Consider the following 20,885-nt stretch of genomic DNA (forward strand, 5'->3'; position numbering starts at 1 on the left):
ACGTGTAGCAGGAAGGAATCCACCACACTCAGGGCAGACACGTTCAAACAGAAGCAGGCTTACAGGCTCCCTACAGCACAAAACACTTTCCAGAAAAAGGATTTCTGCTGCCAGTATCTTGCACCCTGCCCAAGCCCTCCGGGACTGTCCGCTTCGGGCAGAGCAGGCAGCAAGGATGGCGAGGCACCTTCTCCTCCTCCTCCTCTGAGGCCACAGCCACATCACTCCCTCAGGCGAGGGAATTTTCAGACTTCTCTGAGGAGGAATTCCGCACTTCTCCCTCCCACACCGGGGAAGAAGCAACTCCTTCTGTACTCCTCCCAACATTTCCACCCGAACCCTCGCCTTTAGCCAGTCGCCTTGATCGGCGACGAGCATTCCAGAACGCTAACCAACCACCCCATTCCCCCGCCGCCTCAGGCGCCGCCGCCATTTTGTGAGCCCCGCCTCAGCTGCTCGGCGCAGGCTCGGCTCTGCGCGGGGCCCGGCCGGCAGCATGGAGGCCGCGCTGAAGCGGGAGCTGGGCACCACCGTGCTGCGGGCAACGGGGCACTCGGGCGGCGGCTGCATCAGCCAGGGCCAGAGCTACGAGACGGACAGCGGGCGGGTGTACGTGAAGAGCAACGCCAAGCCGGAGGTGGGGGCGTGAGGGGGGAACGCGTGCGGCGGGCACCCGGGTAGGGGCAGCGGGTTCTGTGAGGGCGGCTGCTCTGAGGAGGCGGGCGGCGGGCGGCGGGCTGGGCTCCGCGCCTTCTTGAGGGAGGGAGGGAGGGAGGTTGGCCGGCTGGCCTCAGGTAATAAAATGTAGGCAGGCAGGTGGCCTGCTGCAGGGGTGAGAGGTCTGCTTCGTTCGCTGGCTTCTGCCCTGTGAGCCTGTGGCTGGTCAGCGCTGGGTGCCTGTAGCGCGTAGGACACGGGCAGGTTGGCGTTAATTGGGGTATTGCTAATCATAAAATGGCCTGGGTTGGAAGGGATCTCAGAGATCATCTGGTTCTAGCTCCCCTGCCACGGTGCAGGTGGTGGTGCCATTGCTCCTGTGTACACTGGAAGTGTCAAGAACAACCTATCGGAGGGGCAAAGTTAGTGCCTGAGGGTATGCATCTTTTTTACTGTAACAAAACCAATATTGTCTTGCAATATGAAAAAGCTTTTCTCAATAAAGGATATCTTCCATGACTGTTCAAGAGTTTCTGCTTTGTCCTTTCAGTATTTGGTACCAGTTAATGTAGAAGGTAGCAACCTGTGTTTGATAGTGATAAGTATAGTACAACATACTCGTATGACGTGCTTATTGGAAAAGCAAAGATGGGGTGGAATTTACTGTAAAGGTACTCTGCACTTGTAGCTGTCAAGTGAACAGTTTCTCTGGAATAATTGAAGTCAAAATGTGTATTTACCTTTAATAGCAAATAAGTGTTTTTGAAAGGATGTATGCAACTATATGTACTTCAAATTTGTTTACACTGCCTGGTCATATCAGGGAGCTGGATGGAAGATCAAAGGCACTGAGGTGATAACACAAGGAAATACTGAAAGGTTATTCTCTACATGAGACTGAAAATAGTTTGAATTGGTAGCAATGTAGCCATTCCACTTAGGCTTTTGATTAATGTGTGTTTAGATATTCAATCCAGCTATTTACAAGATAGGGCTGGTGAAAAAAATCTGGAAAGATTTTCTACTTAGTAATCATTTTCTATTATTTTGTCTTAGTCAGTGGATTCTGAGTGCTGATTCAAGCAAACTTTGCCAAACTATTTCAGTGCTGTGCAGTGTATGCAGCAATGGATGTATATCAGCAATTTCTTTAGAAAAAATGAAGTTCTTTGGAAAATGCTATTCTTTAAAATTCTATTAAAGTTACCAGCTGACTTGAACTAATTATAGTGCTTTATATAGAGATACAGTATTTACTAATTTTCAAAGGTATTGCCAGTCTCAGTAATTCAGCAATTTTTCCTGTAGGCTTCAGAATTTTTATCCAAACCTATTGTAAACAGTCCTCTGACTGTATCTTGTGTATTAGTACTAGAGGGTAATAGACTATTTTATTCACTATATTTCACTGTTTTTTCTTTCAAGCAAATACTGTAGATTTTCTGTATGCCCTCTTCTGTGACTTCTGTAACTGTTCTAAAGAAGCATTCATGTGACAAACACCACTGATGTCAGTGGAGCAACTCAAGAGAATAGATTTTACTTAGTGTGAATAACAGTTTCAGAAAAGGGTCCTGAATTAAGAATGTGTCCAAAGCAGATGCTATTGGTAGTGACTTGGTTTCTAAGAGCTTCTGTGTGCTAGTGTGTTATGGGGTGTTTAGCTGCTATCATTGATTTTTATTTTATTTTTTTTCCAATGAGGCAAAATAAATAGTTCAGGGAAAACTGTAAATTGTTTTGAAGATCATCCATCTTACTAAGCAGTTTGTGCCAGGAAAGCCATGAAAAATAAAAACACCAGCACTACCCTTCTAGACTCTCAATGATATATCTGTGGCACATGTGTTTCTAGTTACTTGCTTCATAATCAGTTAATGATATATTGCTTACATTTTGTATATACAAATTACACTCCAGCAGATGAAGTTGGTTTGGTGTTCATAGAGAATGCAATAAACTAAATCGCTTTCATGGAATCAGTTTATGAAGTGAAACTTCTGTAATTCTAAAATGGGTGTCAGGTCTGGTGGTATGGATTTGTCTCTATCTTATACATGCGGTAATCCATTTGCCCCTAGTTTTTTATTTAATGTTTATAGCCTCGTTTGGTTTTATGAAAGTCTTGTTTATCAGTGACTGGTATTAATAGAGATCAATACTTTCCTTTGATATTTGGCAGGCTAGAAGAATGTTTGAGGGAGAAATGGCAAGTTTAGAAGCCATCTTGAAAACGCAGACAATAAAAGTGCCTAAACCCATCAAAGTTATAGAACTGCCTGGGGTCAGTACTCTGTTTGTGATGGAACATTTGGAAATGAGAGGCTTAAACAGGTAAAACACAGTATTTTCATTGCTCCCTTTAAGAAATTTTTACTGTTATGCCAATTAAATCATTTGTTTTCAGAGGGGAATTTTTTGTTTGAGACAGGAGAAATACCATAAGTTCATTAACGTGGGAGGCAGCTGGCTCTACAAGTTGCTTGTGGTTACTGTAAGACTTTTCTGAACTGTGTAGAGGATAAGCTTTTATTTAAAAATAGATAAATGAGGGCCATCTTACTCTTCTGCCTTCTACGCCTGTTAGAGAAGACAGAATGACTGACTGAGGTGTAAAGAAGAGGATGATGATTCTTTTGCTCCGTCTCCCAAAGAAGGTTTAACAAGAAAAATGCATAATGTGCATGCTTTTCTTTACAGGTATCTTACTTAATACAGAATTGATACCACACAGAAATTAGAATTGATGAATTCTTGTTGTTATTAAACTTAGGATTTCTCTCACTTCCATTTTAATGGTGTTATCAGAAACAACCATAGAAGTATATTTTGTTCAATGTTAATACGTAATCTTTTTTGGAAGAAGAGGTGTGTACGGCCAGAATATTTTGAAAACATACTTTGGTAGAGATGCAAAACTTTCAGTTGCTTGATAAAACTTCCTAAGTCATTCCTTGAATGTTAAGAACAGGATTCATTCACGTGTCTCTGTTCCTGAAAATGCTTTTGTTTCTTAGACATTCATCAAAGCTTGGAACACAGCTGGCTGATCTCCACCTTCATAACCAGCAACTTGGAGAGAAACTGAAGAAAGAAGAGAGCACAGTTGGTATGGTACACAGCTCTTTGCGAATTTAACCTAGTTAATAATAATGTACAAAACAGTTAAATTAGCTCCTGTTACTTCAGGATAAGTTTTTCTTCTTCCACTAATGATGTCATGAAAATAGATTTGGAAGAAACTCTCAGGCTGGGTGGGGAGTGGGGTCATCTTTTTTGCTTTTGTTCTCTTTTGGACCTATGTAAGCAAAACGTTTATTCAGTTTAGGGTCCTAAACCACAGTTTCTGCAAGTACATGGTATCAGAGGAGATAATGCTACCTCAAAATATAATTTCAAAGATTATAATGTAGTTACTTTATATTTAAGCTTTAACGTTAAAAAAACAATAGCAAAAGGCATTGTGACAAAGTATATTAAGGCATGATTTTTTTTTATTCTCAGTAGAAAAAATATGGTACCCTTGCATAGTTTTTAAGGTCCATTTGTATTTTAGATACTTAGAATCTTGTCATTGGTATTGGATTTTTGTCTTTGGTTTGAAAGGTAAAGGTCAAGGGCAAATGGAAGTCCAGTTTGTGGATCAATTTGGCTTTCATACAGTTACCTGCTGTGGCTATCTTCCACAGGTAGGTTGTACTTCATGAGGCTGACAGAACTTTAAGCTTATCTTATTTTGCCTTGACTCACACACAAAGGGCCAAAAATGCTATAATGGAAATGCATTTATATCTATGGCAACATAAAAAGAAGAAACGTTTTTCAGCCCACAAAGGAAAGTTGTGCCTTGGATGGCACATAGAGGTGCATCAGATATGCTTACCTTTTGAATTTTTTGTCTTTTATTGCTCAGTGAAAACTATTTTTCCCATAACTTAATGTTCTAAGGTACTCTTCTATTAAAATAGTAGCATTTAGTGTTCTGGATGCTACCAGCATAAAAACTGTATAATCCTCCAAAGTTTTATTTGATAAAAGAAAATCCGTCTTTTCTGTGGTATGGAACCAACATCTGCAATCCTGTCCCTTCAGGTGAATGACTGGCAGACTGACTGGGTGACTTTCTTTGCCAAGCAAAGAATCCAGCCCCAGATGGACATGATTGAAAAGAATTCAGGAGACAGGGAAGCAAGAGAACTTTGGGCACAACTTCAGGTAGAAGATCTCTCTGTTCTCAAAATAGCGATAGCTAAGTATCAGTCCTTTAGATTTTCTTTTCATAAAACAAAGCTCCTGTTTGTTGTTACGCCTCAGGTTTTGTTGGCAAGAGATTCCAACTTTTAGGGATTATAAAATTATTCTAAGTTATACTGTCTTTGTCAAGTCACCCTAAATTCCAAAGTGAATGTGTGCCAGACAGCGCTTTGCCTTACTGTTTGGGAAATACTAGATCAAGTTCGCATTCTCATTCCCTGGAACATGTTCAATGTGAGAAATGTATGTAGAGAATGCTGTTCTGCACATCCTCTCTTTGTTTAATGTTTGCATCTGCTGAGGTGACAGCAGTATTGTGTATGTGTGTGCTAGTTTGTAGAAATTTCTTCAAGGTTGATAAGAAATTTCTGAGCCTTCTAATGATGAAGTGGGTTTTATTTTTACTTATTTCTAAAGCTGATCAATGTTACAGCACTAAATGGAGTTTTACATTTTGAATATTTTTAATGCTAGAAAAACATTTGGATGAAATGTCTTCAGTTGCTGGCTTTTATGTAAAAATAGAAATCCTCTTGATTTTATCAGCATCTCTTTTGACCAGGCCCTGTGCTGTTTGAATTGAAGTTTTTTGTTAACTGACTTAGTAGAACTTTGAATTCATGCTCTGCAACCTTTGCATGCATATGAATAAAACCCTATGATCATTCACTTTAAATTTATCATTGATATGTCTTGCTTTTTTTCCCCTGCAGTTGAAGATACCCAGTTTGTTCTGTGATGTAGAAATCGTTCCTGCTCTCCTGCATGGAGATCTCTGGGGAGGAAATGTAGCAGAGGATGATTCTGGTCCAATTATCTTCGATCCAGCTTCTTTCTATGGTCATTCAGAGTATGAGCTTGCAATAGCAGGGATGTTTGGTGGCTTCACTAGCTCTTTTTACTCTGCTTATCACAGTAAAATTCCCAAAGCTCCAGGGTTTGAGAAGCGCCTAAAGCTTTATCAGCTTTTTCACTACATGAACCATTGGAACCACTTTGGTACAGGGTACAGAGGGTCTTCTCTAAACATCATGAGAAATCTGGTCAAGTGACTTTCCGCTCAAGCGGGATACTTCCTGAGTTGCTTGGCAAACCACATACTTGGTGTTGCAGCTACAGGAATGGTAATGTTAAAATAGCTGCTAGACCCTTGGCCTTGTTTGCACAACTAAAGACCCAGAATCAGTGAGTCCTGCTGAATACCAGGTATAGCATATTCATTCCTTCTTAGCATAGTTGGAGAGGGAACTATCTAAGGAAGGAGCTTACTCTGTTGCATAAAAGATCCATCAGTGTCAAGAAGGCATTGTATGCTTGAGACTAGACAAGTTAATAGAATCAAGCACCAAAGCATAAATGATTTGGAATAGGTTCTGTTAGGGACCAGTTGGTCTTCAGAGCAGAGAAATGCTAGAGTTTGCATTTGCACCCTAGTGGAAAATGTTAGAGAAGCCGTTGTGAAATGGAAGATTGCTCTTCTCAGTTACTGAGCAGATGGCTAAAAGAGTTGTTCATTGCTTTTTGCTGTTCCTCATCTCTTCCATGATTGATTGCTCAGATTCAATAAGCTCTTCATTTCCAGTTATGTGCATGGGAACAATGAAGTATTTCGAAAGTCAACAAGACAACTGTATAATTGGAACTGTAAAAAGTGATTTGGACTTGCTAATCATTTTGTTAATGTGATTCTGTTGGATGGAGACTGCTTCCTATTCTGTTGCAAAGCAGTGTGAAATTGCTTAGAAATTTTTCTGGCATATGCATTTTGGTGTCTCATGGCATTCTTTCAGGCTCTTCTGTGCTTTCTGCTCAGCTAGTTCCCACTCTAGAACAAGTTTGTTTTTACCTGAACTACCTCTGTTTTCTTTTCTGGATTATGCTTTTGTCCCATAGCATGCATTCTTAAAGCAGATCTTTTCAGGTAAGACACTCTTCTTTTATACACCATGTGAAGATGTCCTCTCTCACTAATAAAAAGATGCACTTTTTGATTGCTCTTGTTGCCGACAGGACAATACCATCTGATCATGGTATGGTCTTCATATAAATTTTCTGTAATTTAGACTACAGATGCCATAAGCTAACTTACTTTATTTCATTCCCCACTAAGTGCACTTTCTAGCTCTTAGGATAAGAGACATGAAACCAAAAGGGGTTAAAATGTAACTCACAGAACAGCAGCTGTCCACCACTATCAGAAATTCTGTAACAATAGCTTTGCAGACGATAGCTATTTGTTGTACTTGCAAGATAATACTAAAATTATAACTGCTGTTTTTGATATAGGCTGGTAATGATATTGCAGTGCAAGCGTGCCAGCTAAGTGAGAGAAATGCATGATGCCTAATGTGAATTTTGAGTGTTTGGGAATGACTTAATTAAAAATGATTTTTACAGGATATACTGGCAGATTACTGAGGGTTTTCTAGTTGCCGTTGTTTATAAGAATATGAAGCAATTTTAGAGAAGACAATCACTTAATACAACTTTTCCTTAGTTCTATCCCTCTTCTCACTGGCTGTTTAACTTTTGCTATGAAAAGTTTTGAAGCTCTGCTCAGTAGAATCACTTTTATCTTGTGGCTTAAATAAAAAGTTTCTCCATTGATCACTGTTGTCTCTGTTTTCTGAATTAAAACTTCATGGTTTGCTTTCATTCTCGGGGAGCTACTTGCTCTAGCCTTTTGAAAGTCCCTAGCTTGTTAGAGAGTTATGGTTGAAGTGGCTGATGGGAGCACAGTCATAGATTTTAATCAGGAGCAGTGTGTCATTGGAGAGAACATACAACATGCAGATAGGATCTAATGATACTATGCCTTCAAACTTTGTGTGTTTTGCCAGCTCTTTGGGTACTGTTGATGAAATGGTCTGTGTCCATATCCCTACACCTTTCACACAAATTTAACACAGCTTAGTGCAACTAGTTGAGAAAATGTAGTTAGCAGTCAGTCTGATTAGATCCCTTAACAGATCATTTCCATATGTCTTCATAGGTTGGGTATTAAGAAAAAAAAAATCTTACCAGAAATAGTGGTCAGGCATTGGAACAGGTTGCCCAGGGAAGCCGTGGAGTCACTGTCCCTGGGGGTGTTTAAGGAAAGGGTAGATGTGGTACTTAAGGACATGGTTTAGTGGGCAATATTGGCAGTAGGTGGACGATAGGACTAGATGATCTTGGAGGTCTTTTCCAACCTGAATGATTCTAGGATAATAAAGTTAGAAGTTATTTAACAAAGTTACTCTGTTTACAAATCTTCAACAAATCATGTTTATTTTGCTTAAATACTTGTTATCACTGGAAGATGAAAAGTAATAATGAATGTGGATTTTCTGTCAGTCATGGGCTAAAGTGATAAATACTAAGTCTTCAAAGATCACCTTTTCCCAGTAGAAGAGGTACAAAATATTTTTTGTGATTGAAGGAAAATTGAGTTGTATGCAAGTTATGTACATAGAAACAGTTGTGTTTAGAGTTCTAGGGATAGTAGGCTAATTTTTTTTAAATTGTTTTGTGCAACATCTAAAAATGATAGATGTGTAAGGAGGAATGCGAATGGGATGTAATAGCAAGTTATACCATGGATGCCTTAGTTTTGAGTTCTAATACACAGCAGTTTAATTAGAAGATAAAGAAATTTAATTAGAAGATAAAGAAGAGGATGAGATCTTCTGAAAGCAGGCTGCTAGTGAACCCTAAAGAAGAAACCGCTGCAGTTCTGTAAGGTAACTTTTTAAAATTATGTATTACATAGCTCTTTTCCACTCTTACAATTCTCTTTGATCATTTTGTTGTGCTTTGCGTTCCAGGCATGTCTTTGTTAATTATCTTATTCTCTCTAGTTTAAAGTTGATGTGTCCTGCTTTTTCTTCTGATGTATTCGTTCCTCTTGGCTCCCTCCACACATTCTGAATGTGGCAAGCCATGTTTCCTTTTACCCATGTTCTCATTTCATGTTTCCTAGTTCTGTGTCATAATTTTGCTTGCTTTCCATACTTATTCGGACAAGGAAAAGGGATAAAAGAACCACTCATTTTTATTTATTTTTTTTACCATGCAGTGTACATATACTTCTGTATTGTAGGAACATCTTGAGAGTGTTTTATAACTTAAGTTCCTTCTCAAGATGGATCACATCTGATAATTAAGGAACACCAGAATTAATGAATTATTATTGTTGCTTTTTAAAATAATTATTTTCAATGGGCTCTTCAATGAAATCTCAAAGAATTCACTGGAGTTTCCCAAGGGATGGCTGATATTGTATACTGAACTACTACAACTACTGAACTACAATTGCCTGTGCAATTGTATTGAAAATCAGATCTACAGGATTAAAGGAGCTCTGAATAATTTGTCCTTTGATAGTTCTTCATTGAGCAACTGTAACTTTTATCAAAAGAAGGGAGGTTTTTATGATGGGAAGTCTTTTCTAGTTCTTGGCTTACACAGTTTTATATAGCTGCTTTGTTTTCCTGTGATTCTTTTGATGCCCTTCTCCCAGTGGAGAAGTAAACAATCTTTTCCTTGGTATGCATGGGAATATCTGTCTTGTGTATAACCTGAGGTCTATTGGAAAACAGATGTTAGAAGCAGAACAAAACAAGAAGAGTAGGGCAAGTAAACAATTACAAACCCCACAACAGCATGATCCTGAGGAGGGCTCTCAAGCTCGGAGCCCAGCAGCACTCAGGCGTTGAGTCCTCTGCAGCCCCTCACCAGTTCCCCGCTCCCTTGCGATGCATTTGATGCAGTCGGTGTCTTCCTGCGAGCCCTGGCCGTGGTGCTGAATGGGCTGTGCGGCCAGGATTCGTGGAGGTCCGCTGGGTGTTTTCAGACTGGTCCTTCAAGCCCGTGTGGGATGCGTATGAACCGTTTCACTTCCTGTTTGAAATGATGTTTGAAGCTGCTTAGCTGGGAACTCCTGATGAATTTTTTGCCGTGAGGGTGGTGAGGCACTGGAACAGGCTTCCCAGAGAGGCTGTGGATGTCCCATCCCTGGCAGTGCCCAAGGCCCGGGTGGATGGGGCTTTGAGCAACCTGGGCTGGTGGGAGGTGTCCTGACCATGGCAGGGGGTTGGAACTGGATTCTATGAAACAGCATGAACAGAAACGTTAGGAAACTAGGCAATTCACCTTGTTAAATATTGATCCAGAATGGAAGCAAACAGAAATCTGGCCTATCTCTTGGCTACTCTCTATATGTGATGCAATATATTTGGATTAAACCAGTCCTTTTCCTGGTTTAAACAAAAGTGAAATATCAGAGTGTTCAGAGAGGTGTATAGACACCTATTGACATCTTCACTGGAAATTGTAGAAGAGATCTGTAGTGGACTGGACTGCAAAAATTTGGGCTTCAGTAGTAACATTGTGGATGAACACTCATTGTCCTTGTTCCCCCCTCCCCTCCTCCCCCCCCCCCCCCCCTCTTAACAAGTAAATTGAAGAATGTGAAGAAAAAATAGAAAAAATAAGTTCTTTGCTTCTTGTCTATTTTGTTGCCAAAATACTTCACTCCTTTCCCCAGGTGCTCACTTGCAACCTATGGCATGATTCCTTCTTTTCAGCAGTTGGAGACCATTGGCCTAAAGGTAGGGCACTCTCTAGGGCATTATCTTGAAATCCAAATTGCTTTGCATTTTCACTGTCTAGTCATATGATCTAACTGCCTCAAACTGCTCAAGATCACAACCGTAATCAAGTTGCTTTGGGTGCAAGTGCACGTGTTTACTGTGATTTAACTTTGTCTCTACCTCACTCCAACACCACTTTCTGTAGGTCTTTTGTCGGTAATCTATTTGACAGCTAGTATGTGAGCGATGTGAACGGTATAAAATATATATATATATGGACTTCATAGAAGGATTGCTAGAAGAGTCAATACTTATTTTAAACGTATAATGGAAAGGTCCAGCTAAGGTAACCTGGAACGTGGCTTTTCACCACTTCAGAGTACTTCTCTGTATTTAAATCAGTGTTTCTGACTCCAGTCATGGGCTGCATTTTTCCAGCTTGTGCTCTTAATCTATAAGCAGCATTCTGCTCACATAAATCTGGATGTTAGAAAAGTTTCTTTGTAGCCAGTCTGTAACTTTGAGAACCTAAACGCCTTTCAGTGCTAAGTACACGCCTCCCATTGAATCTCCAGTCTACTCTAGAGTATCTGCGTATCTACCAGGGCCTCCCTCTGTGCTTTAGCTCCCCCCGAGAGACTCACAGTTGCCCCTAGTGTCCTCTAGAATGCTCTAGAGGCCTCTCAGTGCAGCCCTGAGACCTCCCATGGCCCTCCAGTGCAATCTAGTGTCCCCTGGATGCCTCCCAGTGCACTCTTATCACTTCCACATGCCTCACAGCACCCCCTAGCCCTCCAGTTTGGGATACTCTAGAGGCCTCACAGGGACCCCCAGTGCACTCTAGAGAGCACTGGAGGCCTCCCAGTGTGCCCTAGAGGCTTTGAGGACCTTCCAGTGTAAGCTAGTACCCCTAGGAGAACTCACAGGGCTCTCCAGTGAGCTCTAGCACTCCCTAGAAACTCCCTAGAGTACTCTAGGGACCTCCAAGGGTCCCCAGTGCCCTTTAGTATTCCCTGCAGGCATCCTATGGCCTCACAGTGCACCCTAGAATCTTCCAGGGCCTCCGTCTGTGGTCTGGCACACCCTGAAAGCCTCCCAGTTCCCCCTGTTGTGCTCTGATGCCAACTGGAGACCTTTCAGGGCTGTCCAGCTCACTCTAGGGTTTACTAGGGACCTCCCAGGGCCCCCCAGAGAGCTGCTCTGTGTACCACAATGAGCTATGCTCTGGTTTTGCTTGAGAAATAACTTACTATACCCATCTTCTGCCCCACGTAGGGTTATAACCAGTTGTGAGTGTAGTGAGAAGTCTGCCTAAATGAAATGAGTATTTGTCCAGTAATCATTCCTTTCTTTGTCTGACCCAAGTAGCTTGTACAAACAAATTCAAACGAGTAGTAGCGGAAAGAGAGAAATGCAGTGTATCAGTGGTAACGATCCAGAAAGTCCCTGCAGGGATGGTAGGCATACATGCTCCAAGTAGGAACAAGAACTGCCAGATAGTGACGTGCAAAGATTTGATCATAGCTGTGTAACCGTGGGCATTATCTTATCCATGCATTATTTGAACAAATACTGTAGGGTCTGGGTTACAAGATGTTGTACTGAGGGTTTCTGTGCCTTTTGTCAATATTAAGTGATTAACTCAAGCATAACCGAAGCATCTTCCTGGGTATTACAGAATATGAAATGAGATTAAAATGTGAAATTACTTCTTAAAAATGACATTAAATCAGAAGAAGCATGTAGGAAAAGTAACTGTCCCAAATTAATTTACCAGTTTGAATTTTAGTATGAATTTTCGCTTGATAATGTCCAGAAATGATCACCTTAGTGTCTCCCTGATTTGAGGGACCTTTCAGACAGTAAAAAGCTCTTGTTTCTTGCCAGAGAGTGCATTGTGTCCTGAGACAGAAAACGTTCTAAACATCTTAGTGATGACAACAGAACTTCTGTCTATGCAACGTAACTACAAGCAGAGAAAAAATAAAATATCCTCCCTGTGTTTGTGTTGGCTGCCTTACAGTCATCAGCATGATTTAATTGCGTCCTGATGGACTACAACTTTGTTTTTCATACCTTAAAGAACCGCATAGCGCAACAAATGTGCACGGATTGTATTGTTGCATTTAGTCTCCCTCTAGTGGATTGCTTGCAAAATAACCTCTTCACCAAAGCAAACACAGAGCTTAAAAAAGAAAAACGGCTTCAAACTACAAATACCAGCAGCTCTCAGCACAGTTGAGAAAGGACCCAGGACACACCTCTCAGTCTTATTCTCACAAATGTTTATTTCTTGTCTAGCTATAAAAGCCAATGTGAAACTAAGCATTTTGAAACATTATCTCTGGATTTACTTGGGAGGTGCTATTTTGTTATTATTATTTATTTGGTGGGTGGCCCTTTCTACCTCATAGCAGAGTGACAGAGAAAGAAGGACCCAGACCTTTAATCTTGTTTTGCAGTGCAGTTAGCAGAAGGCAGCTGCAGCAGCCTGGAAATTACCATGGAAGAGATCCTGAAAAGAGAATTGAAAACTTCGGTTCTGAAAGCCTTTGGAAGCTCGGGAGGAGGATACATTAGCCAAGGCCAAGGTTATGAAACAGACAGTGGAAGGGTATTTGTTAAAATCAACCATAAGCCTCAGGTTAATGCTAGTAGATATTTAACTGTTAATATTATTGCATGTCGAGAGCTTTTTCTTTTCAATGTGGATGATTGTTGATGATTTTGAGTTCTGTTTTTTTTCTGGCTTACTTGTAATTATTCCAGCTTTCCTTTCAGTTTTCTTTTAAAAGCTGTAGTCTATTTTACATCAAATATTAACGTAGTGGCTTTGGTTAATGCAAAATGAGGTGTAATGCTATATGATAACCCTCAACAACAGGACTCAGTCTTGCTATATGTAAACAAGGGGCTGAATACAGAGCTGTAATTGTACTGCTTAGTCTAGAAAAGCCTAAAGCTGAATTTGCATTCACTGCTTTCCTTTTCATCTTCTATTTGTGAGAATAGAATAGTGGTAGTGAGGGAGGAAACAAAGGGTGCCAGTGCTAAAACTCTGTTTGTTTGTTTTAAGGTAGAGGTTTCAAACTTCCTCTTTGTCCTTTGGGTTTCTAGCAGTAGGATTCTTGCAATATTTCACGCCAAGCTCTTGGCTTTTCTATTACTAAATTAATACAGTACTCAACTGTCTCTTGCACACAGGACATCAGAATTTTGCCTTATTAACAACAAAAAAAAGAGCATCCTAAAACTGCTGTGAGGAACAGCACCTTCACTTCAGAAATGCTGAGTACAGGCCTAATTTCTGTGCTTTTATTTCTGTCTGGTGGACATTGACCTGCATGGAGAGGAGAACCAGTTTAAGGATTCAGACTTCATTTAGTAGCGGCCACCTGTAATTTTGAAAGAGGAGGTCTTGGGTTTTATCTGTAAAGATCCTTTAACACCTGAGTGATTGATCTCCATAAGCAACTAGGAGTTCCAGGTGAAATATTACATATCCTACTACCCTGGAACAAATTTGGGAAATATAAAAATAATATTTGAATTAAGGTACTTGAGTCTCCCTGTGTGGATTGAAAGCTACATTCTTTTATCAAGACTAATTAAGTCTTTGTAAACAGCGCTGTTTTTTTCCAAAGTACTTGTTCCAGATGTCTGTAGTTTAGCCTCAGGATATTCTTATTCCTTAACAGGCTAGAAAAATGTTTGAAGGGGAAATGGCAAGTTTGGAATCAATTCAGAAAACCAATATTGTGAGAGTGCCTCAGCCTATTAAAGTAATTGACCTTCCTGGAGGAGGAGCAATGTTTGTCATGGAGTACCTAAAGATGAAGCACCTCAACAAGTACGTTTGTTCATCTTGTTCTCTTTACTGTGTCTTTGCGATATTTTTCTTATGCTTGATCAGAAATCTTCCCGAGAAGAACCTCACTGTTCTCAGAGATACAGCATGTTATCTGTCAAGATCCACATTTCTGTGCATGTATACATATTTTATATATGTATATATAAATATTTATATATTTTTTTGTATACATATATATATATATATATATATATATAAAAATATATGTATATTTGTGTGTGTGTGCACTCCCACCCCATGCTTTGCTCTTCCCTGGCCCTCTGCCTGGAACAAAAATGACACACTTCGCCACTCTAGCACCAGGTATGCTGCCTGGTTGGCCAGTCTATCTGCACGTGCTGCAGTGCTACTAAAGTGAATGTGAGAATGGCCAAGTAGTCCTTCTTTCCCTGGTGAAGTAGATAATGTATTAATTCCACTTTATCAGTCACCCAACCTGAACATGGAATTAGGCTTTCAAGAGTCATCCCCTTGTTCCGCTGCTGTAAGGGAACATAATAATACCTATGTCTCCTCTGGCAGTTGTTTGTCAAACCAATCTATTTTTACTGGAAGGACAACAGTATTTCCACAGCCTCCGCAGTCCATTCCAATCCATCCCACCTGTTCCTAGGAGAGATTTTCTAATGTCTAACCTAAGTTGTCCTTGCTGAAATTTTAAACCTGTTATTTCTTTTCTTCACATTCTGGGCATGGAGAAGCAATTTGTTTCCTTTCATGCAGCTCCTGTTTAGATACCTGTGCAGCATTTTAACTAGTTTTTGTTCATTTTTTTCTTCTACGGTAAGTAACCTCAATTCAATCCTGCTTGTGGCTTTTTTTTTTTAATTTTGCCATGCTTATTGCTGTCCAACTGATCTGTGTGAGACCCCAGAGTAGATACCATGTACTATTCTATGCTTTTTTTATGTGGAATTGACAAGGGGGATTACTTGATGGCTTGCACTCTATGCTCTTCTTTATGCAGCCTTGTGTTTTGTTTACTTTTTATTGCAAGAACATTGATTTATATTCATTTTTATTATGTTATAACCCATATAATCAGAGTCACTGTCTAGCCATTTGCTCCCTATTATGTACTTGTGAAGTTGATTATTTCTGGCAAATTTAGAACTTTCAACCACACTATGCTAGTATTGGTCATATTGAATTGAACTCCTTCCAGTTTTGTTTTGTTCTTTGTTTCTATAGATACTCTTCAAAGCTTGGAAAGCAGATAGCAGAGCTTCATCTTTATAACCAGTCACTCAGAGACAAGTTGAGAAAGGAGGGAAACACAGTTGGTAGAGTATACATATAATGTACTAAAACAAAAAATGAAACCATTAATCTGTCTGTGGTATAATACTGCTTTATTATAATTTTAATGGTTACAGTCAATACTGGGGCACTGTTTCATGAGATATACTTCCTGTCCCTATGCAATACTTCTCAAATGTGGAGATCATATACAGGAGCCATAATTACTATTGTAAATTTTAAATATAAAGTCTTTTTATCCTTCACAAAACTAAATTAACATATCTTTAATTCTTTATCTTGCATATGTTTTGTGTATAAAATTATGCTGATACTGAAATTTAGTATGAAATAATATTTGATAGTTTTCAGCATTTCTTAAGTCAAACTGAAGATTTAGAGAAATGTCTTTCTCAGCATTAGTTAAACCTTTCAGCCTCATGTACAATCACTGTGTTAAAATGTTCTTGACCTTAGACTTTTTTTTTTTTACTGTTGGTTCAGACAATTAACTTTTACAAAATATGGTCCTAGTTATTAATTTCCATTTAAAGAAGTTTAAAGGAGATTATCTTTTTGAACTCAAATATGTGGCAAAACAGACAATTGCTGCTCCTTGAAGACAACTATAATTCAGAAGTGTAAGGTCATGATCTGGTTTCTATTGACTTCCATGAAATGATTTCCATCATTCGTTGGAAATTGGATTAGGATACAAATGAAAAAAATAGGAAACCATACAAAGAATTCTTATTTTACAGTTGCTAGTATTAAAATATGAACCACCAGTATGTAGCTGCATGTTTCCCACAATTTCAGGGATATACAGAGTTTGACTCTTAGTGGTGTACATATTATATTTTGTTGTGTGGTTGACTTTTTGTTTGTTTGGGCTAGATTACTGGCAGGTCACAAATGTGTGGATCAAAAATAAGACATGTTGAATGACGTCCAAGAATTGGAAAGGTGGATTGAAAATCTGATCTGGACTGTTCTTGAATGTGCAGCTCATTTTATCCCCCCCCAAAAAGTCCCTAATTGTGACATTTGCATTTAGAACCTTCAAGCTTAAGATAGTTCCTTTCATTTTTAGAGAATGTTATGACAGTGAAATAAGTGTAACTTATAAGTTTCCATACTTAAAATTACTTCTTATGACTATTATCTGCAATTTAGTTCTGTGTTTGCAAGCATGACTATGTAAGAATCTCAAGATTCCTTGTGTTTATTGTGTTTCTTAGGTAAAGGAGCCAGTCGCTCTGAGTTTCAGTATGTGGATAAGTTTGGATTCCATGTAGCCACTTGCTGTGGTTACATACCACAGGTATGTTGCATATTTGTGAAAGCTAATGTATTCTTAGAGTTCTGTTAACTCCTTATACAAAGGCTTGGTTTGTTGACCGTCAGCTTTATGATAACAGTTCTTTCACAGTTTCATTTTGATCTGATGGTGAAGCAAATATGATGGCTCTTCAGTGTGTGTAGCTTGCTACCATGCATGTAGCAAGTAGGACGGATTGAATAAGAATTTGAAATTATTTGGTGGTTCTTTACCTTGGTGATACTTAACATAACAAGTATCCCTTTACAAACCATGTCTTTGTTTCGGGTTTTCTAACCCCCTGCTATATGGATTTCAAATAACTACATCCACTGTTCTTAGAGGGCTTCATCACATAAGACATCGGAACTGTCTCTGAGATAAATCAGTTATGTGCTGGCTCTGCACATGATAGAGTTTCATTCTGCTGCTTAACTGAATGAGTGTTCTATATTTCATACACTTTGTGAAGTACAGCTTTTTCCCAAATTAGAAACACATTACCTAATAAAAATTAAACGATCCTTTTGCATTTCCAGAAAGAATTTGGAATATGGAACAACTGAAATGGACCCATCAGAAACTGTACCTCTAAAACACATTACAAAAATTTCAGTGAATGAAAATAGACAGAACCTCAACTTATATCTCATGTTAAAGACAACCCCACTAGGCATGGAATAGAGCGTGACTTCATACTCAGCAATTGACTAAATGTTTAACAGCATTCTAATTAGCATGTCTAATAGTAACATTGTCTAGGCCATTGTGTCAGCATCAAACATCTTAACTTGATATGGATTATTAATATTGACTGTGCATATGTTAACATTGTTTATTATAAACCTCTGCATTGTATTTTCTAGGTGAATGAATGGCAGAGTGATTGGCCTTCTTTCTTTATTCGTCACAGACTCCAGGCGCAATTGGATTTGATTGAAAAAGATTATGGAGACAGAGAAGCAAGAGAACTTTGGTCACAGCTAAAAGTAGGAACCATGTCTTAAATACTTTTTTAGAAAGTTAGAAATTATGTACCAGTGGTATTTTGAATATGTTTTATAACAGATTTACATAGCTTTTATTAAACAGCTGTAACTAAATTAGTTTCATGGCATTTAGACAGCTGAAAAGAATTCATGTTGCTCTTCCATTTTTTAATAGACAGTGAAAATAAACCTGCAAGTCAACACTGACATTAATTTCTTTGAATACCTCAAATAAGAATATGTTAAATCCTGTCTAAGAACTTGGTGTTGCAAACTGGGTAAGATTCTGCTGCCCAGGCAGATTTTTTTAATTGGTCCAGGCTCACAGCTGAGACTCTGGTCCTGGTCATACTCTATGCAGTGATTAAGAAACAACCAGGAAGGTATTCCTCTGCAAGTTGCACAGCACAAACGTGTTCCCAGATGTTTCCTGCTGCCCCTTTTGTCACTGACTCTATTTATTTTATGTCTTATGATCTCCCATACTGTTCATCTCTAGAAACAATACATTAATTCCAGATGTTGATAGAGCGTGAATTAAATGAGTTGCTAAGCTGAAGAACACTTATTACTGGCTTGCAGTTTAGGTTTATGCATGTAGCCATCAACTTCAAAATTGCTCCATGAAGACCGAAAACAGGTAGCATTTGAGCAGCTTAGTCTCATATACACTATGCTACTTTGTTTATTTAATATTTTGTTTAAAGTTCTTTAATTGTTGCATATTTGTTCTTGCTCTTTCAGATAAAGATTCCTGAAATGTTCCGTGATGTAGAAATTGTTCCTGCCCTCCTGCATGGGGACATGTGGGCAGGAAATGTGGCTGAGGATGACTCTGGGCCAATTATCTTTGACCCTGCTTCCTTCTATGGCCATTCAGAGTTTGACCTGGCCATTGCTGGAATGTTTGGTGGCTTTAGCAGCTCATTTTTCTCTGCCTATCACAGTGAAATACCCAAAGCTCCAGGATTTGAGAAACGAAATAAATTGTATCAGCTCTTTAATTACATAAACCACTGGAACCATTTTGGGACAGGATACAGAGGGTCTACCCTAAATCTAATGAGAAAACTTTTAAAATAATCAGATTGGTATGAGAAATGCTGACCCAGTCCCTTAAGTAATTAGCAGCCCATGCTTATCAGGAGTAATACAAGGTAGAAATCAATGTTGATGCTAAAACACCGGACATATAAAAGGCTCGGAATAATTTTGAGCCTCACTAAATGTTGAGAGTGATTGTGTAATTTTTAACTCATACACTGGCTTATTAGCACTGATTCATATCCTGCTGAAGGAAAAGACTGCATTGTTTATGAAGTCTCCACTAGGTTGGAAAAGTAGCATGACAGTCAGCCCAACCTTACTCTCCATACAGAGTCTCACATCTTAGCTGCTGCATATCCGCAGTTGTTTGCGTCTTGCCACTCTTGCAGCAGTTCATTATTGACAGTTACTGCGGTAGGAATGTGGTACTGGAAGTAATCACTGGTTTCCTACCTCTCCCCTTTTTTAATCTGTTTTAGTTTTTCCTTCCGTTTCCACCCCTTTTCCCATTTATGTTTGTTTTTGTTCCTTTCCCATGTAAGAGCTATGATCCAAAATTTAAATCAGATTCTGTGAATCTTAAAATGAAAACATTCTCTTTTTGATTTAGAGGTAAACAGGGCCCTTTTGACTGCTTTTGGCAAGCACATATAATAGCATTTCTAATATTTATTTTAATTTAATGTAATTTACTTGCATGCTTTTGTTTTTCTCGACATATGAGAAGTTCAGTCACAGTTGTATTTCTTAAAAGGGATGTCTCTGGAATTCCTTGGTAATTAACTGTACAGTCAGAAAGTGGATTGTCACCAACAAGTTTGACAATATCATATCGTTTTAATATGATATGTCAATGTGTTGTACTATGATAATAACACCTAAATAACTGTAAAAACAGCAAACAGTAGGAGGGAGGCTTAGTTGTTTTCATGACAAGAAAGTATCTATTTTGCTGCTGTGTTGGCTGGTGTTTGCTGTATTTCAATTTTAGAAAGGAATGTACAGTAGGCAAAGCTAGTCTGTTCTGCCACTGCAGTTTTATTGAACAGTGTCAAACTGGATAGCTTTATACTGTTTTATAGTATTCCTAACTGTTTTATTTTTTTAGAAAACATAGGCAATGAGGATGTGGGGAGAAAACTGTGCAACAAGAACACTGGCATACAATCTGAGCTAGAGTACATTAACAAATTCATGTGTTTTTAATGGAAGAAAGTGGTAAAGAAAGTAAATGTAAGTACAGTCCAACATATACTTATGTGAATCAGGATATGTGAATGAGAATCAAAGGAACCTATGTCTTTAGGATTCAGAGGGCTGTAACTACTAATACCTAAAATGTTATATTCAGAAATGCTCAAATGTTTAGACTTTCTATCAGCTTTAAATGGCTGTGCTATAAAGAGTTCTTAAAATTATATTTTGTAATTTACACTATTTAAAAATATTTTAGTTCTTTGTAATATAATACAAATAGTTTAATTTTTTGACTTCCTTTGAATTTGGGCTACAATGAATGGGGTTATAACACTTGATACAATTATAGCAGTGGAGAAGTGGAATAATAGAGTGAGAATACAGTTGAAATTGTAGCTGACAGCTAGAAGATTCAGGTCTGACTAAACAGCAAAGTGCATGAATACTAGTATTAATTTTTGCAAAAATGCAGGTATTGCGTTGCAAAGTACATATGAACTTAAGAATTTTAATTGTCCAATAAAATAATTGCACTGCAGAAACTAGCTATTTTGTCTCTCTGCCTTTTGTGGTTGTGATGATGAATTTGAGCCTGAAGATGGATATTTGAGTATGAATGGAGGTGCTAGATACTGGACAAGAAGCTACTTGGCCTTATATCCAGACCAGATTTAGATGTTTCTCTGATTTTCCTTTTGTGATCAAGGGAGAGGAGGGACCACCTCTGAGGGTGACTC

At 38.9% G+C, this 20,885-nt stretch overlaps 2 protein-coding genes across 6 annotated transcripts; both read left to right on the forward strand.

Moving 5' to 3' along the window:
• LOC308179893 (ketosamine-3-kinase-like) lies at positions 1-7,518 on the forward strand. Of its 2 annotated transcripts, XM_080560715.1 has the most exons (6): positions 8-637; positions 2,840-2,991; positions 3,675-3,766; positions 4,264-4,346; positions 4,750-4,872; positions 5,625-7,518. In XM_080560715.1, exons 1-6 carry the CDS (start codon positions 497-499, stop codon positions 5,961-5,963), a joined length of 930 nt encoding a protein of 309 aa, XP_080416841.1. In that variant the 5' UTR covers positions 8-496; the 3' UTR covers positions 5,964-7,518. The 2 variants fall into 2 exon arrangements, with proteins under 2 accessions (XP_080416842.1, XP_080416841.1); XM_080560716.1 differs by lacking the exon at positions 4,264-4,346 and having other exon boundaries at positions 1-637; positions 3,675-3,771.
• A 1,061-nt stretch (positions 7,519-8,579) lies between these two features.
• On the forward strand, positions 8,580-20,693 carry LOC308179887 (fructosamine-3-kinase-like). Of its 4 annotated transcripts, XM_080560697.1 has the most exons (8): positions 8,580-8,633; positions 10,439-10,502; positions 12,947-13,128; positions 14,183-14,334; positions 15,547-15,638; positions 16,836-16,918; positions 17,782-17,904; positions 18,649-20,693. In XM_080560697.1, exons 3-8 carry the CDS (start codon positions 12,988-12,990, stop codon positions 18,985-18,987), a joined length of 930 nt encoding a protein of 309 aa, XP_080416823.1. In that variant the 5' UTR covers positions 8,580-8,633; positions 10,439-10,502; positions 12,947-12,987; the 3' UTR covers positions 18,988-20,693. The 4 variants fall into 4 exon arrangements, with proteins under 4 accessions (XP_080416823.1, XP_080416822.1, XP_080416824.1 ...); XM_080560696.1 differs by lacking the exons at positions 8,580-8,633; positions 10,439-10,502 and adding an exon at positions 12,616-12,845; XM_080560698.1 differs by lacking the exons at positions 8,580-8,633; positions 10,439-10,502 and adding an exon at positions 12,717-12,845 and having other exon boundaries at positions 12,947-13,075.
• Positions 20,694-20,885: the final 192 nt, after the last annotated feature.

The sequence above is a fragment of the Anser brachyrhynchus genome (assembly GCF_964034855.1).
Source record: "Anser brachyrhynchus genome assembly, chromosome: 18".
NCBI lineage: Eukaryota > Metazoa > Chordata > Aves > Anseriformes > Anatidae > Anser > Anser brachyrhynchus.

Coding starts and splice junctions, on each gene's coding strand:
- LOC308179887 (XM_080560696.1), top strand. CDS start 12,767: ATGTTTATTTCTTGTCTAGCTATAAAAGCCAATGTGAAACTAAGCATT. Junction 12,846..12,946: donor TCTCTGGATTTACTTGGGAG/GTGCTATTTTGT, acceptor CTTGTTTTGCAG/TGCAGTTAGCAGAAGGCAGC. Junction 16,919..17,781: donor GCTGTGGTTACATACCACAG/GTATGTTGCATA, acceptor TGTATTTTCTAG/GTGAATGAATGGCAGAGTGA.
- LOC308179893 (XM_080560715.1), top strand. CDS start 497: ATGGAGGCCGCGCTGAAGCGGGAGCTGGGCACCACCGTGCTGCGGGCA. Junction 3,767..4,263: donor GAAAGAAGAGAGCACAGTTG/GTATGGTACACA, acceptor TTGGTTTGAAAG/GTAAAGGTCAAGGGCAAATG. Junction 4,347..4,749: donor GCTGTGGCTATCTTCCACAG/GTAGGTTGTACT, acceptor CTGTCCCTTCAG/GTGAATGACTGGCAGACTGA.